Genomic DNA, 22,148 nt, shown 5'->3' on the forward strand with positions numbered 1-22,148 from the left:
ACTCCTGACTTCCCCCATGTCCCAGCTAGTGAATGGTGTGTGGGTGAGGGGGGGGGGGGGATGGTGAAGTCTGAGACAGCTCCCTCCCTGCATTACTAGTGAGAGGCTGGCTTCACAGACAGGGGGGAGCTGCCTGACCCTCACTCCTGACTTCCCCCATGTCCCAGCTAGTGAATGGTGTGGGGGTGAGGGGGGGGGGTGGATGGTGAAGTCTGAGACAGCTCCCTCCCTGCATTACTAGTGAGAGGCTGGCTTCACAGACAGGGGGGAGCTGCCTGACCCTCACTCCTGACTTCCCCCATGTCCCAGCTAGTGAATGGTGTGTGGGTGAGGGGGGGGGAGGATGGTGAAGTCTGAGACAGCTCCCTCCCTGCATTACTAGTGAGAGGCTGGCTTCACAGACAGGGGGGAGCTGCCTGACCCTCACTCCTGACTTCCCCCATGTCCCAGCTAGTGAATGGTGTGTGGGTGAGGGGGGGGGGAGGATGGTGAAGTCTGAGACAGCTCCCTCCCTGCATTACTAGTGAGAGGCTGGCTTCACAGACAGGGGGGAGCTGCCTGACCCTCACTCCTGACTTCCCCCATGTCCCAGCTAGTGAATGGTGTGTGGGTGAGGGGGGGGGGGGAGGATGGTGAAGTCTGAGACAGCTCCCTCCCTGCATTACTAGTGAGAGGCTGGCTTCACAGACAGGGGGGAGCTGCCTGACCCTCACTCCTCCGGGGTATTGTGATCTTCCTGCACACAGTGCCCTATCCCTGATACCAGGGGTGTTGTGATCTTCCTGCATGCAGTGCCCTATCCCTATTAATACCAGGAGTGTTGTGATCTTCCTGCATGCAGTGCCCTATCCCTATTAATACCGGGAGTGTTGTGATCTTCCTGCATGCAGTGCCCTATCCCTGATACCGGGATGTGTGCAAGAAGATCACAACACCCCCGGTATCAGGAATAGGGCACTGCCTGCAGGAAGATCACAACACCCCCAGTATCAGGAATAGGGCACTGTGTGCAGGAAGATCACAACACCCCTGGTATTAGGGATAGGGCACTGTGTGCAGGAAGATCACAACACTCCTGGTATTAATAGGGATAGGGCACTGTGTGCAGGAAGATCACAATACCCCTGGTATCAGGGTTAGGGCACAAGTTCTAGTCACATTGACTGATCACATTACTTGTTTTGTCAAGCTACCAACTGTTTCCATTTCCCATCCCCCATATACTGTCAGTAGGAAACTTGGTAACATGAATAAATAAGAGGGCAGCCAATAGGAATACATATTCATTCCTAAACTGACCTTAACTGACCTGAAAAGTGTCAAATTGTATCATTTTCAGTTAGTGCGCACTAACTCCCAGTTAGTGCGCACTAACTCGAGTTAGTGCGCACTAATCGGAAAAAACGATTTTTAACGATTTTTTAACTAAAAAATCGTGCCTAAGACGATTTTCTTGCCCTGCCACACGATTTCTATCGTTAAGACAATATGGAAAACGATTCACATCCCTAATGTGTACTGACTTATCTGTCTAAGTCACAGTGGTTTGCTGCCGCCAGATAACTGGATAGATTGGTAGTTATCTGGGCAAATGGAAGTGGCTGCTGCTGTTTACCTGGATAAATCCCTAAAGATCAGAAGATTAAGGAGCCATTCATGAAAGCAAGAGCCACAGACTCATGAAATGTCAGGTGCCTGATAAAGAAGAGAAGGTAACAAGAATACCACAAAGCTTCCTTTCACTTTTTTGAGATAAAATGTGCATTCCGCTGATGCGGAACACACATTTTGCAGTTTCCACTCACTTTTTAACTCCTGATACATTTACATACCATTAGCTTACTGCACTGGGAGTTTTAAAAAAATGAATCGGAGCATTAAAAATGTGCACTGAAAACCAGCGCACAGTTTTTTAACACTCCGATAACTGCATCATCCTCAGATTATTTGCTGTTTAAAGTGATTGTTATTAAGAAGAAAAAAACCACATATAAATGTTTCATCGAGCAATGAATATGCATGGATAATTTTTTACAAAATGATAGACTTGGAAATATATATAGCATATGATGATCTGCCGGGATAGATATACCCAGGTCACCTGATTGATGCCAAGTAAATATAATCTGTATGGAGAAATTTTCAGTTACAAATAGTATTTTGTTTCAAATGAGTTGGGGTGAGCTATAGTTTTTAATAAATGTTTTTGAAAATTGGCTTTTCCAACGTATATTAAAGCATATGTGGTGAGCAGGTATTTTTCCTAAATGTTAGCAATGCCACCGTACCCAAGTATTTATTTATTTATTTTATTTATAAAAACTTATATAGTGCAAACTTCCAAGCAATTTAGTGTTCAGAGCAAGTTTACAAGATACATACATAAAATATATAAAACACAATAAAACATAAAACTGAACTAAATATACATTTCACACATTATCCTAGCCAAATGCCTCCTAAAACAGTAGAGCCTTCAATCCTTTTCTAAACACCTTGATATACGCTACTTTTCGCAGTTGTAATGGGAGTGCATTCTAACCACTAGGGTCAATCTAAGAGAATGCCCTAGCTCTTTTTTTTCTGTAATCTACATTCTTTGTGGGAGAGGATTATTAATAATTCTTGATCTATTGATCTTAAAGGACGCACTGGCATATTTTAGCTTGAAGGAGACACATTAAAAAATGTCATCATTAATTGAAATTGCTTTCTAAACCTAATGGGCAACCAGTGCAAATGCTGGAGTAACATGATCATGTCTTGAAAAGGCAAGTAAAACCCTTCTGGCCGAATGCTGTATTAGTCATCACACATGCAGTAGTTTGTCAGGCAAACCTATACAGACAATGCTGCAATAATCCAAATGACCCAATACAAGAGACTACAACACAATCATTTATTTATTTGATTTTTATATTCAGCACTGTAGTTATTTCTCTATCACACACAATACATTATAACATGAGAGAGAGAGAGAGAGAGAGTGTCACTGTTTAGAAATAAGTATGTCACTCTCTATTTATACCACTTTAAGAAGGGGGCATTTTTAACTCACTGTGGGGTTTGGGGGGTGGGGTAGGTTTTTGGGGGGTTAGTTTTACATACACAGAGGTATGAACAGCAAAGTTAGCATCACTGAAGATTTTCTGTTGTTTGAATTGATGAAAGAATGAAGAGGAATTGATTTGTACAATGCCTTCTCTACTCTATCTGTCCCAAGCATTTTTAGCTTGTAGAATGCCATTTTTGCTACATGCCTAATATAAGGCTTCATTCTAATCTCTGAATCTATATATTCCCAAATATATATCCTATATCTTCTATATAATCCTATATATTCCCAAATATTTCAGATAAAATAGGTAAGCTTATTCCCTCAAAATTAGTAATGACAGGACTTCCTTCCAAAGATGTTCTCGCCACCCACAATAATTTTGTCTTTGAACCATTAGACCATTACCAGCTATCCGATTTTTTTATCTCATACATAAAGTTATTAAATATTTTTATAGGAACAGTTACAATCACATCACTCCAGATTTATATCTGGAGATCATTAGCGTATAAATAATATATCACTCCCAGCATCTGCAACAAAAAACACAAAGGAGCAATATACAAATTTAAAAGAACCGATGAAATGGTAGAGCCCTGAGGAACCCCAGATACTAACCTCCACCAAGATGAATTTTAGTTCATTACTTGCACAGACTGTTTTTTATTATCAAGAAAAGATGCAAATCATTCATATATTGTTCCTGCAATTACAATCTATTTTAGCTGAGACAATAATATACTATGATTCACAGTATCAAATGCACTGGAGATATCCAGCTGGACCAAAAGTGCAGTCATCCCTTACACAAGTAAAATTTCACTGATGTGAGGGGCAGGAATTTTAAATCTTGGGCTTTATCCAGCTAACTTTGTTACATCCTTCGGTCTCAGATGGCTTCGTCCCATATGCCTCACCTTGATCTCGGCTCCTCCCGCTTACCTTGGGAAAATGGCTACCACCGCATCTGCAAGCTGCCCTCCATGGCGTCCCCGGAATGGGTATGGCGTTGCCTCCCAACATGTTCCTCTCAAGGGCCTACTAGGGTGCGCATGCGCGCACTACCCACGTCTTTATTCCAGCAATGGCGCGAACCTCGGGGGCGTCCCCCTCAAGTGACGTCACGCCATCTGGGTATATAGCCTGTACTTGTTTGCTAGCTCATTGAGTTAGCATCGGATTGGTCTTGGCCGGTCTAAGCCACTCTGCCGCATCTGTGCTGCCGCTGGAAGCTCTCTCTCTGCCCTTCGGGGTATTGACTAACCTGGGTACCCGCTCCTCGGGGGCCCTCTGCTTTATTTCAGGTGCCTTACTGGGATCAGGTACTCATTCCTCGAAGGTCTGCTCTCCCAGCCTCAGTGCCAGTACCATCTACTTCAGCCTGGTGGAATCACCAACCTACAGCTATCATCTAGTGAGTAATCTAACTCTCAGACTGTCTCATCTACACCGGAATCCCCTATACCAACGTGGTGAGATGGGTTCCCTCTGCAGAGGGTCCCGGGACTGTTACCTTTGGATTACCTCACTACTGCCACCTCTGGTGGTACACATCAAGCTGTATAATAAAAGAGCTAAAATCTGTGTTTGTGCATCCTGAGTCTAGCCCAGTATTGTGGCTCCCCACAGGGCCTCTTCCCGTGGGTGTGGTCATCTGCACAGTACCCAAGAATCCACCCAAACACAGTTAAACCATAACAGATTGCTAAGTCCATGGATTCGGCTCAGCTCACCGCATTGCAGGCCATTCCAGGCCTGGCCCAGCGAATCTCTGAACAGCAGAATGTGCTGGAGAATTTGACTGCTGCATTTAACCAGCTGCACGCACAGATGAACTTACCCACCACCACAGGTAAAGAAGTTATACCACCAGAAGTGACGGTCAAGATAATTGTACCTCTCTCTGCTCCAACATACTTCTCGGGGGAAGTTGGAAATGTAGAGGTTTTATTAACCAGTGTTGCATGCACTTTTCCCTGCAACCTAGCCATTTTCCTACAGCTTATGCCAAGACCACCTACATCCTGTCTTATCTGGATGGAAGAGCGTTGGTTTGGGCCTCTTCGCTGTGGGAGCGCGATGATCCTATCCTACATGATCTAGCTGGATTCCTTGAACTGTTCAGATCAGTTTTTGATGACCCTGCCCGGCATACCATTGCAGGATCTTCGTTGGTTCACCTGAAGCAAGGTACTAAACCTTTAGCTGACTTCGCTATAGAATTCAAGACACTGGCGTCTGAATTACCTTGGGACCCTAAATGCCTGAGGACCCTCTTCTTTGAAGGACTTAACTCTCATTTGAAAGATGAGCTGGCAGCTCGTGAGATGCCTGAGACCTTGGCTGAACTGGTGAAGTTGGTAACAAGGATTGATCACCGACTACGTGACAAGGTTTAAAAGACCAAGACTCCCAGAAGACCCTTTCAGGGTGAAGCTCAAGTTAAGTCCACACCCAGGCCTATTCCCTTGTGTCCAGTTGCGGGCGAGGAAGAACCAATGGAATTAGGCCACAGTCACCTGATGTCAAAAGAGAGAAGAACGCGGAAGAAGTTGGGGCTTTGCATGTATTGTGGACAAGCTGACCATGATGTTCAAACATGCCCTATATGTCCGGGAAACTGGCAGCCCTAAGTCCTGCGGGAGGACTCTTCTTAGGTCTTACTGCACCCTCTCCTCCACTCTCTCTTCCGATATCCTTGATCTGCGGACCCTTAAAGTATCAGACTCTTGCCCTAGTGGACTCAGGGGCAGGAGGTAATTTCATTTACAATGATTAGTGGAACACTTGCGGATTCCCACTACCACCATGACGTCCCCACTACTCTTATCTTCAATTCACAGAGAGCCCTTACTGGGCGAAGTAACTCAGCTCACCGAACCAGTATGTTTATGGATCGGTGCTCTCCATTCTGAAACTATCTCCTTCTTTTAGAGAAGGCCATGCACCCTATAGTACTGGGGCTGCTGCAGCAGCATATGCTTCAATTCAATTGGGCCACTCTGGAACTTTCACGTTGGGGTCCAGATTGCCAAGGTAAATGTCTGATTGAGGTCGCTCCTATACCCTGTATGCCAACTACCCCATTGATGCCTGGGTTGCCACCTCAATATGCATCTTTTCAAGATGTATTTTCCAAAGAAGCTGCAGATGTACTACCGCCACACAGACTCTATGACTGCGCCATCAATTTGAAGCCTAACACTGAACCATCCAAAGGACAGGTCTACCCTCTCTCCCTGGTAGAAAATAAAGCCATGTCCGAATATATACAAAGAACCTTCACAAACTCTTCATAAGACCCTCCAAGTCTCCTGCTGGCACAGGCTTCTTCTTTGTGGGGAAGAAGGACGGGACGTTGCATCCATGTACAGATTACAGAGGTCTCAACAAGATAACTGTAAAAGACCGCTATCCCTTACCACTCATTTCAGAGCTATTTGATAGACTACAGGGAGCCAAGATATTCTCCAAGCTTGATCTCAAGGGAGTCTAAAACTTAGTTTGCATCCGCTCTGGCAATGAATGGAAGACAGCCTTCAGTACCTGGGACGGTCACTTTGAATATCTAGTGATGCCCTTTGGCCTGTGCAATGCCCCGGCTGTCTTCCAAAACTTAATGAATGACATTCTGCGGTACCTTCTCTACAAATGTGTCATTGTATACCTAGATGACATCCACCCAAACACCACTAAACCATAACAAACTTAACATTTAACTAGACAAATCATTTTGTAATTTGAGAGCAGACAGTTAAGAATGTGTAGCATTGGAGAGCAATAACAGCCTGCAATATGAGTAGTAAGCAGGTAGGCTCTTTGAAACGTAATTGTGCATTTTAAGAAGCAATGATAGAACATAAGTCAATTCATGTTTGAATAGATCTTCCACTATAGCAAATACACAATTCTGATACTTTTCATTTGAATTTCTTGCAGATATTGAGAAGAGCAGACAAGAATGGTAAGATAATTTACAATTTTTGTACTATATTTCATGGAAGACTCTAAGACAAAACAATCCAGTATAAAGATTGTCTATGAGTAAAGATGACTTGAAGCAAGCTATAGATGCAACTTTAGAGAGCCTACCAAATGCAAAGTTTGAGCAGCATATCTTCTTACAGAGAGGAGAAAGGAGCCAGCTAGGAAGAAATATTTGTTTAAAATATTTAATTATTAATTTAAAAAGTTTACACGTAGATTTACTAAGCCGCAATATGGGTACAATGTGCATAAAAAAGAGCATTTATCATACAATATTCCCATATCACAGCGATATTGTGCAATATTTGTGATATTGTGCATTTTTTTAGCTAAATATCCACCCCTTATTGAAAATAGCTACTTTGCAGCTAATACATAGGCAATACAATGCTCAGAAAATAACATGGCTGGCTTAAAAAGAAACAACCACATTATTGTATTGCATTTGAAAGAGGTATAGTTATTTCATTCCGATGACATTGAGAAGCTAACATGCATCTCAATGACTCTGGGTTATTTGTTAAAGAGCCTCAAGGCCTAAAATTCCTCCCCCCCCCCCCTCCCCAGACACACACTGCATCAAAATCGCTCCCCAGGGGTGAGAGCCCCCTGACCCACCCACCTCTGCTGCCTGTTGAAGTGGCCCATATGTAAAAAATAAAAAAAATAACATTTAAGAGTGGTGCAAAAATGTCCCACCCCCTTCCTAACCCCACTTTTTCATATTTGCCTCATCACAACCAAAGACTCAAGTATAGAAAACCCCTAGTAGCTGTCCCCCATCCCCCACTTCCCTCCCAGCATACACCATAATCCTGTGTGTCTAGTGGTGCCCCCCCCCCCCGCCCCATTAATAGGAAATATACTCTGGTCAACTGAGGGGGCCCATAGACCCCCATCCCCTGGACTCCTTTATTTAAAAAAAAGAATCTCTATAGTCTAGGGGTGATCTGGAGAGCTCCCTAGTTTCGGGGCCAGACAATGCCATTTGCCAGAATAGTGTCAACTTGATATTGGCCCTTTCATGTGATGAGGCAAAGGCTGCTTGATACCATTTTGGAAAATGGTATCTAACAGGCCTGGAGCACCCCCTTGCTCCTGACCACGCCTAGACACCAGGGATTCTTTCTGTAGGTAAGATGGGTCTGGGGATGGGGGCTCTGGGGACCCCCCAGGCCGCCAGGCTATATTTCCTATTAAGGGGCAGGGGGCATCACTAGACACCAGGGATTGTAATGTACAGTAGGTTGGGGGAGCGGGGAGGGGATGGCGGCTGCAGCTAGGGAGGATTGGATTCAGAGGGTCTTTGGTTGGGGAAGGGACAAATAATAAGAAAGGAAAGGGGTTTAGGAATGGGGCAGGGTTTTGCCGCTTGACTCTAAAGTGTGTTTTTTTTTATTTTTTACTTATGGGCCACCTTGATAGGTTGCGAGGAGTGGGCAGCAGTCTTGCAAGATCCCATGGGGGGATTTTGGAGCAATGCAGGAGGGGGAAATTCTAGGCCTTGGGATCCTTGAAAATGATGGTGGCCCTGTGCGAAGTGGGCCACCATCATATTATTTGGGGGTTCTTCCATGCTATTTTTTATCACAGAGTTTTTCCATGATAAAAAATAACACAGTGATACTGCCATGATATTTTCCCCGGGGGTGGGGGTGAAATACTGTAGAATATCCCCCATGATATTTCACCCCTCCTGTGGTAAAATATTGAGACTTTAAAATATCTCTATTAGTTTGATTACTCGTTCTTATTATTTGTTACTTGTAATGGAATACATTGCATAATACTATCTTACTCTGCAATTTCTTTAGGGTATTGAGTATATGATATGTTATGTCCATACTGGGGTAATTCTCAAACTGTTCTTATTGAGGTAAAGACCAAGCATACATTTTACCTACATTTGCTTTTTGTGCCAGTTCTCAAAGCAAAAGTAGAAATGCACTTTTGCTTTGAAACCTCTTGCCGGTATAAAGTACATGTGCTCATTTCAACCTGATTATTTTGGGGGTAGGATTTTGCTGGAAAACTACATGCAAGGATTTAAACATGTACTCCACATTTGTACTTACCTTCCCTGACCTAAATATACCCCAATAATCCATCCACTTTATGTGGCTAAAAGTACTTCCAGCCGCATTGAAAGGTGGGCCATTTCAGACCATCAATTTATACATGCAAACTGCCATATACACGCACAAATTGCTTTGAAATTTGTCCTTCCCATCTATGAAAGAGAATATTTTATCCTATATGTTTAGCACTTTCATTCTAAGATAATAATAATTAATAGTATTTATTATTTTTATATCTGGAAAGTGCTATGAATTATTCAAACAAGTACAAAGCATCTTTCTCAGAAAGTATTCAAAATTTGAGAGCATGGAGGTTAAGTGACTTGTTCAAGATCACACTGAGATTAAGTAGCACCTGGTTCTCCATGTTTAATATCTATATATTCTTTTTTTATTACTATTTATAGCACTTTAGAATATATGCAGAAAATTACATTGGAAACATTTGGAAGCAGTCTCATTTAAACCAAGGAAAAAATAACATACAGGGATATAAGAAAAAGAAACACTTGTTCCAAATATATAGCTCACAAAAATATCTGTATGTTTTATCTGCTAGATTTCAGTGCCAATCTATATCTACTAGGGAACAAATAGGGAAAGCATGCAGAAACATGGCTTCAGGAATGCTTTGCAATATAGATTTGTAGAAAGGTTTTGGGTGTGGGTGTGCAGGGGCTTGTGGTGGAAGTGGATATGGGAGTATGTGCATGGTTATGTGTGTAATGGGTGTAGGACTGTGGGCGTTGGGAGTTTGGGGGATGTGGGTGTGTGTAAAAATGTATATGGTGTTTGACACTGCACGGGGAAGTATGCATGAGATGTGGGGTTGTATGGGAAGTTGAGGTGGGTGTTTTGGTATATATGTGAGAGGGTGTGTTGCTGTGTTTGTGTGGGGATGTAAAACTGTGGCAAGTGCATGTGGGTATTGGATTGTGTGGAGAGTATGATGGGGGTGGAGATGTAGGAATGTGTGGGTATGTGTGAATGTGTGTGATACTGGGTGTGTGAGGTAAGATGTGTGTGTTGTGTGTGCATGTGTGTAAAGGGGATGTGGATATGCATGTGGGTGATAGGTGAGTGAGTTGAATGTGGAGTTGGGGTGAATGTGTATGTCTGGCTATGGGGGTGTGTAAATATAGGAGCACTTGAGTTGTAGGTTTGAGTGAAGGTAAGGGGCGTAATTGTGTAGTGTGTATGGGTGGCAAGTGAGGGGGGTTGGGTGTATGGGGCATTATTTATTTATTTAAAAGCTTTTTATATTCTCCCCTACCCAGACTTGTAGTTCAGGGCAGATTACATTATTTCACATTTAAGAAAAACACATAAGACAAACACAACCAAATAAAAACATACCTTAATACAAACAATAAAACTACTGTATTTCAGCTAAACAGCTGTCAGATGCTTGTGAAAAATAAAATGGTGTGGGTGTATGGATTTGTATTCATGAGGTGTGATTAAGGGGTAACTTTCAAAAGAATTTATGCATAAGTAGCATATATCGTAGTAATTTTCAGAAGCCCATTTATGAGCTTAAAGTGCGCTTATGTGCGGAAAACCTATTGACAGCTCAATAGCATGTATCATAAAAATGTTCAAAAGCCCATATACAAGCACATAAATCCTTTTGAATATTACTCCCTAAAGGGTGAAGTTTAAAAGCTTGACGTGAGCATTAATTAGGGGATGCTCAAAAATGTTGGGCTCGTACGTGCCAAGCGTATTTTAAAAGCCACCTATATACACACGTAAATGCTGCAGCGAGCACATCTCACACGTTTTCAAAAATTGGCGGGGCATGGGCATTTCGGGGAGTGAAATTGAGATGTGCAAGTAAATATGTGATCCGATGTGTGCTGAGGCCTCCTGTCACGCAGCTTTCCTTCTGCTATGGATGCCATGTAAGTTATAAAATAAAGATAAATAGGTAGATCAGTGGGATTTTTAATGGTCGGGTCTAACTGGGGGCATTGAAGGTTATTAAACCAGGAAGGTTTGAAAGACCTGTCTCTTAACTGGGTGAACTGGGGACGAACGGTAAAACTGGAAATGACATCGGCACTTGTCCCTTTTAAAATCCTCCAATTTATGCGGTAGAAGCAGCAGATATGCTCACCCACTTAAAATTTGGTGCAGATGTGCATGCAGGCCAGGCTATCTTATAACTTGCATGCCTATAGGTGTGCGCAAATGAAACATTTCCAAGAGAGGGCAGGGCATGATCTAGACAAGGGCATGGGCAATCCTGTATTTCAGCATGAATTTTGCTCATAAATACGTGCACTGGCGCGCGCTGGGATCCTCTGCCACGTAACTTTACTTCTGCTATGGATCAGACGTAAGCAGTAAAACAGAAAACTCTAGGTAGATCAGCAGGGTTTTAAAGGTTGGGGCTAACAGAGAAGAAGGAAGGCTATTAAACTAGGGGGGGTTTAAAGTCCTATCCCTTAACTGGGCGATCTGGGAATGAACTGGGAAACCTAGCAATGGCATTGATGCGCTTGGCTTTTAAAATTACGCCACGTATGTGGTAGAAGCAGCATTTGCACGTACAGGCATGCATAAATTTAAAATTGCACGCCCATGTGCACGCAGGCAGGCTATTTTATAATGTGCACACATACGCACATTCGTTATAAAATGACCACATCCCTGAGCGCAGGCCAACGAACATGCACCCGTGTGCACCTGCATGCCGGTTTAAAAGTTACCGTGAAAATGAACATCTGCCAGTACAATGCTTATCCCTTTGACTGAAGGGAAAGATTGCTGGCTGAGGCCACATCTTTTGATGTGAGTTGTTAATAGTGGAAACCATACTGTGATTTGTGAGGTAAGGATGTTACTGTCCCTGGCCTGAATTGTATTTGGCATTGTAACTATGCTGGTTATTTGGTTTTAAAACTATTGTATCATGAAAGCTAAATGAACTTTTATTGTAAAACAAAATAATAATAATTGATGGTACCATTCATAGAACCATAAAGGAGGAAAATTAGAAGACAAACACAATTTACATTTTTTTTTTAAGTTATGGCAGCTCTGATGCTTTTCCATGGACCTGAAACGTGGGTTATGCATAATGAATGCATTAGCAGAATTCAGGCAGCAGAAATGAAATATTTAAGACTGGTTAAAGGATGTAATAAACAAAACAGAATTAAGAATGAAAATATAAGAAAAGAACTAAATATATATTCCATGACTGAAAAATTCAAATGTTATCAAGAACAATGGAAACACCATGGAGAAAGAATAGAACATGAAAGATGCCTGAAAGAAGTTATTCGATGTTTGACCTTTTTTAGACTAAATGTCATTTTGGAATGGAGGAGGGTTTATTTGCATTTTTCAGATTTTGAATTTTGGCAATTAGTGCACCCGATGGTTTTCAGAGGTACCACAGAACAGGAATCACTGATAGTTGCTATCATAAATTTCTAAAACACTCTAATGCATTGTATACCCCAACATGTATATAATTCCATACAAAAAACATAATTTATTACATTTTTATTGTTTATTTATATTGCACTTCATCCAGTTAACACAATGGGCCTGATTTTTAAAAGCATTTACTTGAGTAAAACTGGGCTTTATTCGAGTAAATGCACTTTACTCGAGTAAGTGGGTTTTTGAAAATTGCTACAATATATGCCATTGAATTGTCCATAGGATTTACTCACATAAATGCACTTTACGTGAGTAAATAGCGTTTGAAAATTGCTACAATAGTAGTTACATTTATGCGCGTAACTCCTTTTGAAAATTACCCCCAAAATGTATATAATATACACATTAATCAAACAAGATGAACAAACTCATCCTTCTTATATTTGTGGAAATGTCAAATATAAGAAGGATGAGTTTGTTTATCTTGTTTGATTAATGTGTATATTATATACATTATTGTGTTAATTGGATGAAGTGCAATATAAACAAACAATAAAAATTTAATAAATTATGTTTTTTGTATGGAATTATATACATGTTAGAGTATACAATGAATTATAGTGTTTTAGAAATTTATGATAGCAACTATCAGTGATTCCTGTTGTGTGGTGACGCTGTAATTAGTGGGGGGATCTGGGATATCTCTCATAGTATTGTTTCAGAGGTACCAGTCATTCATTTATTTTGAAATGAACCAAACCCAAAATGGGCTTTTTCAGTTCAGATTTCCCCTTTGAGTCAAATAATGCACATCTCTGTGATGGTGAAAATGACATAATACTGCTGTCTATATATGATATATTCTACTTTATCCTGTGGTAGGATCTCACATGAGGATGAAGAGAAGCCGAAGAAGCATCTAATGAAAAGAACTGAATATATTTTTGTATTTGCTAGAGATAGATGACCATGCTACCCACATACATTCTCAAATATTGTGTATTTAATAGTCATTTTCGATCCACTGTACCTCTATTTGATGCCATGGGGAACCAGCAGCAGGAGCAAGCCTCTGTGAATCCATCCTGAATTGAATTAGAAGTAAAAAGAAACTAACTTTAATAAAGCAATTGGGAAAACATGCTGTTTATAACAAAAGTACTGACCTATACAATGGATATTTCAGCTGTATGTGATGTAACTGAATCTACAGAAAAATTCACAAGCGACTAATTGGTTGTGTGATAGAAGACATAAGGCGGTGATAAATGGAATGCACTCAGAAGAGAGTGAGGTGATTAGTGAAGTGCCTCAGGGATCAATCGAGGTTGGTTCTGTTCAATATCTTTGTGAGCGATATTGCAGAAGGGTTACAAGGAAAAGTTTATCTTTTTGCAGATAACACAAAGATCTGCAACAGAGTGGACATGCCTGAGGGAACAGACAGAATGTGAAGTGACCTTACAAAATCAGAGGAGTGGTCAAAGGCTTGACATGCATTTGGGGTGCAAAACTCCAAAGAAGCGTTATATCATTAGAGAGCGAAGAAGCTGATGTGCATTGAGAGAGAGACCTCAGAGTGATAGTGTCTGCTGACCTCAAAGTGGCAAAACAGTGTAACAAGGTAGTGGCTAGGACCAGAGGGATGCTAGGCTGCATAGAAAGAAGTATAACCAATAGAAAAAAGGAGGTGAAATGGCCCCTAAACAGGTCATTGGTGAGGCCACAGTAAGGGGTAGATTTTAAAAGCCGTACATGTGCCAAATCAGGGAGATACGCACATCTCTCGGGCCGGCACACAAAAGAAAAAGTCCGAAAAAGGGGCAAGGCATGGGAGGGGTCTGGGTGGCGCATGGGCATTCTGGTAATTTAAATGGAAACCAACTCGTATGTATGCGCATAAGTGTGTGCCGGGGTCCCCTTTGCATGCATGTGCCCGCGTATCTTTACTTCTGCTATGGATGGAGTGTAAGTAATAAAATAACAAAAAATAGGTTAATCAGAGGGGTTTAAAGGGTTGAGTCAGGTAGGGTAAAAGAGAGCTTAGTTAGCTATGGGGGTTAGGAAGTCCTATCTTGTAACTGGGCAAAATGGGAACAAACTGGTTTAAGTAGTAATTGTGTCGGCTCAGGTGTATATTAAAATCCTCTCTACTTACATGGTAGAAGTGGCACATGTGCAGGTCCATATAAAATGACGCGCACATTTATACGCTTCCAGCCAATTTTATAAGGTGTGCATGTATACATGTGCATGTTAAAAAAAAATGGCAGTGTCCATGGGCGGGAGCCGGCATAATCGCGATCTTGTGTGTCCACGTGGCTGTTTTAAAGTTACCGTCTTACCCCATCATTCATCAAAATGTGATACTAACGCATTGATAATGCCCACAATAAGGAAAAGGGGCGTGTTTATGGAAATGTTTGAGTTACTGCATCAGTATTATCATATGGTGAAGAAAACTTAATGCATGATAACCTCTATTTTCACATCCTGCGGGGGGGGGGGGGGGGGGGGGGGGGGTTAGAAAGAGAGAGAGAGAGACTCTATAATAGGGTACCATCAAGCTAAGGTGAGATACCATAGTACAGATTTTCATCTTTTTGAGACTTTCTTCACTCCAAATGACATCAAATCTTCACCAAAGTGTACTGTGCTGTTCATACATCTCACTCTACTTGCAAAACTGGCCCCTAACCACTACTAACATCTCACCTTGACCTATTAGGTGGCCCTCCTATAGAGATTTAAATACTTCCCTTCTAGGAGGGCCTTGTAGGTAGTCTCTCTCTCTCTCTCTCTCTCTCTCAATTTATCATGGTATAACACCAGGGAAAAGGTGTAGTTATTTCCAGTGCAATATTGCATTTCATTAAATCCCAACCCCCTCAAAAATTTGCATTTGGGCTTTGTGTTACTATACTTTCCACATGCGTTATGGCATTAATGCCATAACTCATTTTGATGAATGATGCGGTTAGCTGGATAAGTCTACCCAGCTAAGTTTAGACCTGCTCTATGGAACATCTAAACTTACACATATACTTATGTGGTTAACTCCGAATATAGGAATATAAGTTATACGGTTAACTTGCTTTGCCCCCCTGATCCACCTAGTACATGCCTAATTTTATGCATGTACTTTTAAGCCATTATAAGGGACCTATACTGCTAAGTGGTGGCCACCGAATGTAGGCACATATTCAGTGACCGCTACTTAGCCACATAAGTCTCACTTATCCAGCTAAATAGTGCTGAATGCGTGGTCATATGTGTGTGTATATTAGAGATGTGCTTCGGACAAAAATTTCGTGTTGGGCTTTGTTTCTGGCCCCCCCCCCCAGTGGAATTTTGTTTTTCCCGTGCATCAGGGTTTTTTTGGGGGGGGGCCCTGATTTTCGGGTTGGTGCACACTATCGGGAGTTAGCGCGCACTAATGGAAGTTAGCACGCACTAACTCAAAAATGAATTTTTTCCGAAATTTTGGAAAAAATTCAATCGTTTTTTGGTTCTCCCGAACCATTCCAAATTAGGCAAGTTCGTTGACATTGCCTAATTCAGGAAAAATGATTGCACATCCCTAGTGAAAATGGGGCTGCACAGAGTTATTGAAAAGTTATCCTTATAAAGTTCAAAATTAAAGTTACTGGGTCATCCTGAATTCCTCCTAGACTTTCCAAAAAAGCTGTGAGATCTATACTGATGAAATTTGGAGTAGTTCAAGCTTGTCTCCAGATTTACACTCTTTCTTGGGTGGAGGCAGATGGAAAACCCTGACATCTGGAGGCATATCATCAGTTTACCCTCAAAAATTTACTTTTGAAGGTTGCAAGATACCTCTGAAATCCCAGGTACTGCATTTGGGGAGCATTCTAGACTTGGATTTATCAAAATGCGGTCATTTTAAATTGTTGGTGAAATCAGCCTTCTTTAAATTGTGCATGCTACATAAGTTAAAACCACATCTGGAACCATGTGTTTTTCATAGTACATTGCAGTCTTTGATTTCCCCTCTCAAGATTACTGTAATTATTTATTCGTTGGTCTCCCTGCCAGTTCCCTCCACAATTTGCAAATTTTCAAAATTTCATCTGCTAGTATCCTGACCAGAACATGTGTCCACAAGCATATCACCCCAGTATTGCATTTTTTACATTGACTTCCAATCTTTTGGCAAATAAAATTCAAGCTTGCATTGCTTATCTATAAACTACTTAATAATTCTGATTATCCCTGGACCAATACCATTCTACAAACATATAAGCTCTCATGTTCTCTCAGATCTGTCAATGAGGGTCTTTTGGAAACACCATCACCTTTGTTTATGCTTTATCTTTTCTCTTTAATAAAGTCTCTCTCACAGCTGTGTCCTACGTCGCTGAGACCATGCCCACCGACGGTGAGGCTCATGGGGCTCCTCTCTGAGGCAGAGACATCTCTCATCTCAGCCCAAGGTTCCCAATTTCCTATAAAACCACAACAATTGGGTTTTAAAAAGGCCCTAAAGACATTTCTTTTTTAGTGTTACTTTTGAATTAATGGTGTGCCCTTTTACTAGCATTCATTAAGGTGGTAAGCTTAGCCTTACATCTTAAGTATTTTTCTCACTGTCTCTTGTTTAATTATGAATATTTTGATTGTGTTATTGTACCCTACTTTGAACCTTGAAGAATGCAGATTATAAATCTTGTAAAATAAAGTAATTTTATAAATAAATAAATAAATAGCATTTCCAATTACTTTTTAAATTTCACAATAGCTGAAATCGTATCAGATTTAGGGAATTGAACCCCGGCTGAACGACCTCCTGCAGTCGATCTCCTGCCGGCGCCATTTTCCGTACGGAAAACGATTTGCGGCAGGAGATCGCTCCCGGACCCCCGCTGGACCCCCAGGGACTTTTGGCCAGCTTGGGGGGGCCTCCTGACCCCCACAAGACTTGCAAAAAGTCCAGCAGGGGTCCGGAACGACCTCCTGCAGTCGAATCGTGTTGGTCTATGGCCGCTGCCATTTTGCAAAATGGCGGCGCAGAATGGCGCCGGCTGAAGACAACACGATTCAATTGCAGGAGGCCGTTCCAGACCGCCGCTGGACCCCCAGGTAATTTAAGGCATTTGGGGGGGGGGGGTTCGGGAGGGTGGGGGATTTAATTTAAAGGGTCGGGGGTGGGTTTTAGGGTGTTTTAGTGTGCCGGTTTTCCTGCCCTCCCCCTTCCTCCGATTTAGCTACGGACCGCCGCTGGACCCCCAGGTAATTTAAGGCATTTGGGGGGGGGTTCGGGAAGGTGGGGGATTTAATTTAAAGGGTCGGGGGTGGGTTTTAGGGGGTTTTAGTGTGCCGGTTCACGATTTTAACGATTTTCACGATACTCTAAACACCCAAACGGCGACGATACGATTCCCTCCCCCTCCCAGCCGAAATCGATTGTTAAGACGATCGAGGACACGATTCACATCTCTAGTAATAACTGATCATTATGTTTTTACTCTGACTAAATTTGCCAATAGTTTAATGGCCTTGTTGCCATATTTATACAGTTGGTATTTAAAATATGTCAGGTATTTATGTGCTGTCTGAATGCTTTTTGCACTTCAGATAATGTGGCCTGATATATGTTTGGGCCTTTTGTAGAGCCCCCATATGTCACAAAATTTCGGCATCTCAGATTTATTTTTCCTTGCCATGTAAGCAATGATATGCTCTCTCATCACTGCTTTACCCACCTCCCATAAAAGAGCTACAAAAGTGTGAAGGGATTGATTTATGGAAACATATTCCTTCCACTTCTCTTGTAGGTAAACCTGAAATTTAAAATCTTGATATACAATGGGACTCATTCTCCAGTTAAAAGCTTGACTACTATCGGCACTTGGTCTGAAACAGTAATAGCTCCTATAGTTGCACTGACTAGTCTAGTGAAAAAGACTTTCATTAATAAAAAGTGAGTGAGAGCACTGAAAGAAGTGGATCACCTTGTTGGTAGCTGAAGAGGACTGGTAAGTATTGCTTTGGGAAATTTTAGAACTTAAAAAGTTTTGGGGAGAGGTAAAATTTTGTGGTATATTTTTTAGTCTGTGTGTATATGTGTGTTTGTTAAAAAATAAAAAAAGCAAGCCAAAAGGTAGGTAAAGGCTTAGAGTTTGTGTGTTTGTTAGAGTTTGTGTGTTTATTATAAAAAGTTTGTCAAAAGGTAGGAAAAAGCTTAGACTGTGTGTCTGTGTTATAAAAAGCTAGCTAAAAGGTAGGTAATAGCCTAGAATTGTGTATATCTAAGCAAAAAGGTTGAAAAGGTCAGGTACTCACCTTGAAAAGGTATTAGAGTAGTGTGATTGATTTGAGTAGGTGCTAACATTTGATAAACAAAATAGTAGTGAGTCTCTCAGGCTAACTAACTGCAGTGTAAATCACCAAAGGGATTGTTTTGTACTAACTTGCCTTAGAAGGACAAACACTATAATTTCAGTGTTCCATTGTCCCACTGCAGTTGATTCACCCTAGGCCTCACTTTCCCTGGCAGGCTACTTGATCTTTATGTTGATCAGCCTGGTGCAGCTGGTTTTGGTGTGGGAAACCATCTAGAAAGGCCAAGGGACCCTGAAGACTGAATGTTTGGGAAACATCTATAATGTTGACAGCTATTTGGTTTATTGTGGCAGCTTGTGATTGGACATGGAAGTGGAGGGATGCTCTGCTATCCAGATAAAATAAAGGAAGATGACAAATACTGTCTTCAATAAGGAGCAATATCTTAAAATCAGTCATGCTTTATGCCTAGCAGATAGGACATATCCATGATTGTGAACAGTAATAACTGTGTAGATTGGATGGATCAGATGGTCTTTTTCTGCTGTCATCTGCTATGTTACTTTGGGGCTTATGTACTAAATCTCACACTAAGGTCGGTAGTGATACCATAATGAGGGCTCTCATATCCCTCCTGCTGGTGAAGATTTAAACTGGGTACGCTCTAGAATGGGAAGACAGCATTCCAGAAGAGGTTAGGCCATAATGTGAGCTTCATGAATTTGCAAGGGCAAACCTGGGGGAAGGTTTTAATCTGTGGGTGTTTCTGGGGTATTTGATCCGGTATGGAGGGTTTTGGGGTATTTTTTTCTGATTCAGTGAATAGGTTAGGGAATGTTTGTTCTGGTAGGGGGGGGGGGGGTGTTACGCTTGGGCTGAGTTCAGGGGTAGTGAACACCACCCAAAGGGGTGGCTCCAGGTGGAGAGAGACAGGGATGGCTGGAAACCGTGGCTGGGTCAGGGCAGACAGCAAGAAGCAGTGTCTGGGTCTAGGCTGGGTCAGGGCAGGCGGCAGAGCAAGGCAGGTCAGAAGGCCCGTAGGCCACACACACACAGACGGCCCGTAGGCCAGACACCATAAGCGGGGCAAGGCAGGTCAGAAGGCCCGTAGGCCACACACACACAGAAGGCCCGTAGGCCACACACCTGTAAGCGGGGCAAGGCAGGTCAGAAGGCCCGTAGGCCACACACACACACACACACAGAAGGCCCGAAGGCCACACACCGTAAGCGGGGCAAGGCAGGTCAGTAGGCCCGTAGGCCACACACACACACAGAAGGCCCGTAGGCCACACACCGCAAGCGGGGCAGAGAGCCCGTAGGCCAAACACACACAGACAATAGAGCAGAGGGCCCGTAGGACCGCATGCACAGTAAGCAAGGCAGGGCAGGGCAGAAGGTCCGAAGACCATACACAGCACAAGGTAGAAGGCCCGAAGGCCGCGCAGGGCAAGACAAGACAAGGTAGAAGGCCCGAAGGCCGCGCAAGGCAAGGCAAGACCGAAGGCCCGAAGGCCACCAAGACTAGGCTAGACAAGACAAGGTAGAAGGCCCGAAGGCCGCGCAAGGCAAGGCAAGACAGAAGGCCCGAAGGCCGCGCAAGGCAAGGCAAGACAGAAGGCCCGAAGGCCGCGCAAGGCAAGGCAAGACAGAAGGCCCGAAGGCCGCGCAAGGCAAGGCAAGACAGAAGGCCCGAAGGCCGCGCAAGGCAAGGCAAGACAGAAGGCCCGAAGGCCGCGCAAGGCAAGGCAAGACAGAAGGCCCAAAGGCCGCGCAAGGCAAGGCAAGACAGAAGGCCCAAAGGCCGCGCAAGGCAAGGCAAGACAGAAGGCCCAAAGGCCGCGCAAGGCAAGGCAAGACAGAAGGCCCGAAGGCCGCGCAAGGCAAGGCAAGACAGAAGGCCCGAAGGCCGCGCAAGGCAAGGCAAGACAAGGTAGAAGGCCCGAAGGCCACGCAAGGCAAGGCAAGGAAAGGCCCGAAGGCCACGCAAGGCAAGGAAAGGAAAGGCCCGAAGGCAGGGCAAGGCAAGACAAGGTAGAAGGCCCGAAGGCCACGCAAGGCAGGCTAGAGCAGGGAGCCCAGGTGAGCTCGATGCCGAAGCACCGAGGCAACTGTCAGGCAGGGTTATAAGGGCACACCCAGAGCATAGAGTGGACAGAGGAGATGGACTGGGCCTGTCAGGAAAGCCAGCTCTAGAGGGACCCCTGGTGGTGAGGCGGTTGCACAGCAGCCACAGCCGTAACAGTACCCCCCCCTCAAGGCCTCCCCCTCCTCCAGGGTCCCATTTTTGCAGGGGGTACTCAATAATAAAGTCAGACCCCTCCGGGGGCGATGCAGCAGGTTCAACTCCTTTCTGAGGCAGCAAGGCAGTCCATAACCCCTCCTGGGGTGATAAGGCAGACACAACCCCAACCTGGGGCAGCAAAATCATCCATAACCCCTCCTGGGACAAGGCGGCAGAGTTAGACCTCTTCTGGGGCAAGGTGGCAGGTTCCATTCCTTCCTGAGGCAACAAAACAGTCCATAACCCCTTCTGGGGTGACAAGGGGAACACAAACCCCACCTGGGGCAGTGAAATAGTCCATAACCCCTCTTGAGACGACAAGGCAGGTGCTAACCCCTCCTGTGACGACAGCAGGGACGGTCCGGACCCTTCCAGGGTCGGCATCAGGGCCGGCACAGACTCCTCCCGAGTCGGCAGCTGGATCGGTACAGCAGGCTCAGATGGTTGAACAACAAAGTCTGTTGGCAGGACCGGTTCGGACCCCTCCGGGGACTGCAACAGGGCCAGTTTGGACCCCTCCGGGGACTGCAACAGGGCCAGTTCAGTAGGCTCGGATGGCTGAGTCAGAAAGTCTGTCAGTAGGACCGGTTCGGACCCCTCCGGGGACGGCAGCAGGACCGGTTCAGTAGGCTCAGATGGCTGAGTCAGAAAGTCTGTCAGTAGGACCGGTTCGGACCCCTCCGGGGACTGCAACAGGGCCGGTTCGAGCCCCTCCGGGGGCGGAAGCAGGACCGGTTCAGACCCCTCCAGGGGCAGCAGCAAAACCGGTTCGGACCCCTCCGAGGACGGCAGCAAGGCCGGTTCGAGCCCCTCCGGGGGCGGAAGCAGGACCGGTTCAGACCCCTCCAGGGGCAGCAGCAAAACCGGTTCGGACCCCTCTGAGGACGGCAGCAAGGCCGGTTCGAGCCCCTCCGGGGGCGGAAGCAGGACCGGTTCAGACCCCTCCGGGGGTGAAGCAGCGGGCTCGGACTCCACTCGAGGCGATGAAGCAGGCTCGAACACCTCTCCGGGCGTTGTAGCAGGTTCGGGCGCCTTCTCGGGG

At 44.0% G+C, this 22,148-nt stretch overlaps 1 protein-coding gene across 2 annotated transcripts in view; it reads left to right on the top strand.

Moving 5' to 3' along the window:
* NECAB1 (N-terminal EF-hand calcium binding protein 1) overlaps nucleotides 1-22,148 on the top strand; it is a 555,658-nt gene that overhangs the window by 42,794 nt on the left and 490,716 nt on the right. For both annotated transcript variants that reach the window (XM_029591633.1, XM_029591634.1), the window contains exon 2: nucleotides 6,998-7,022. In XM_029591633.1, coding sequence (XP_029447493.1) covers nucleotides 6,998-7,022 — 25 coding nt within the window. The remainder of the gene's footprint in view (nucleotides 1-6,997; nucleotides 7,023-22,148) is intronic.

The sequence above is a fragment of the Rhinatrema bivittatum genome, chromosome 2, assembly GCF_901001135.1.
Source record: "Rhinatrema bivittatum chromosome 2, aRhiBiv1.1, whole genome shotgun sequence".
NCBI lineage: Eukaryota > Metazoa > Chordata > Amphibia > Gymnophiona > Rhinatrematidae > Rhinatrema > Rhinatrema bivittatum.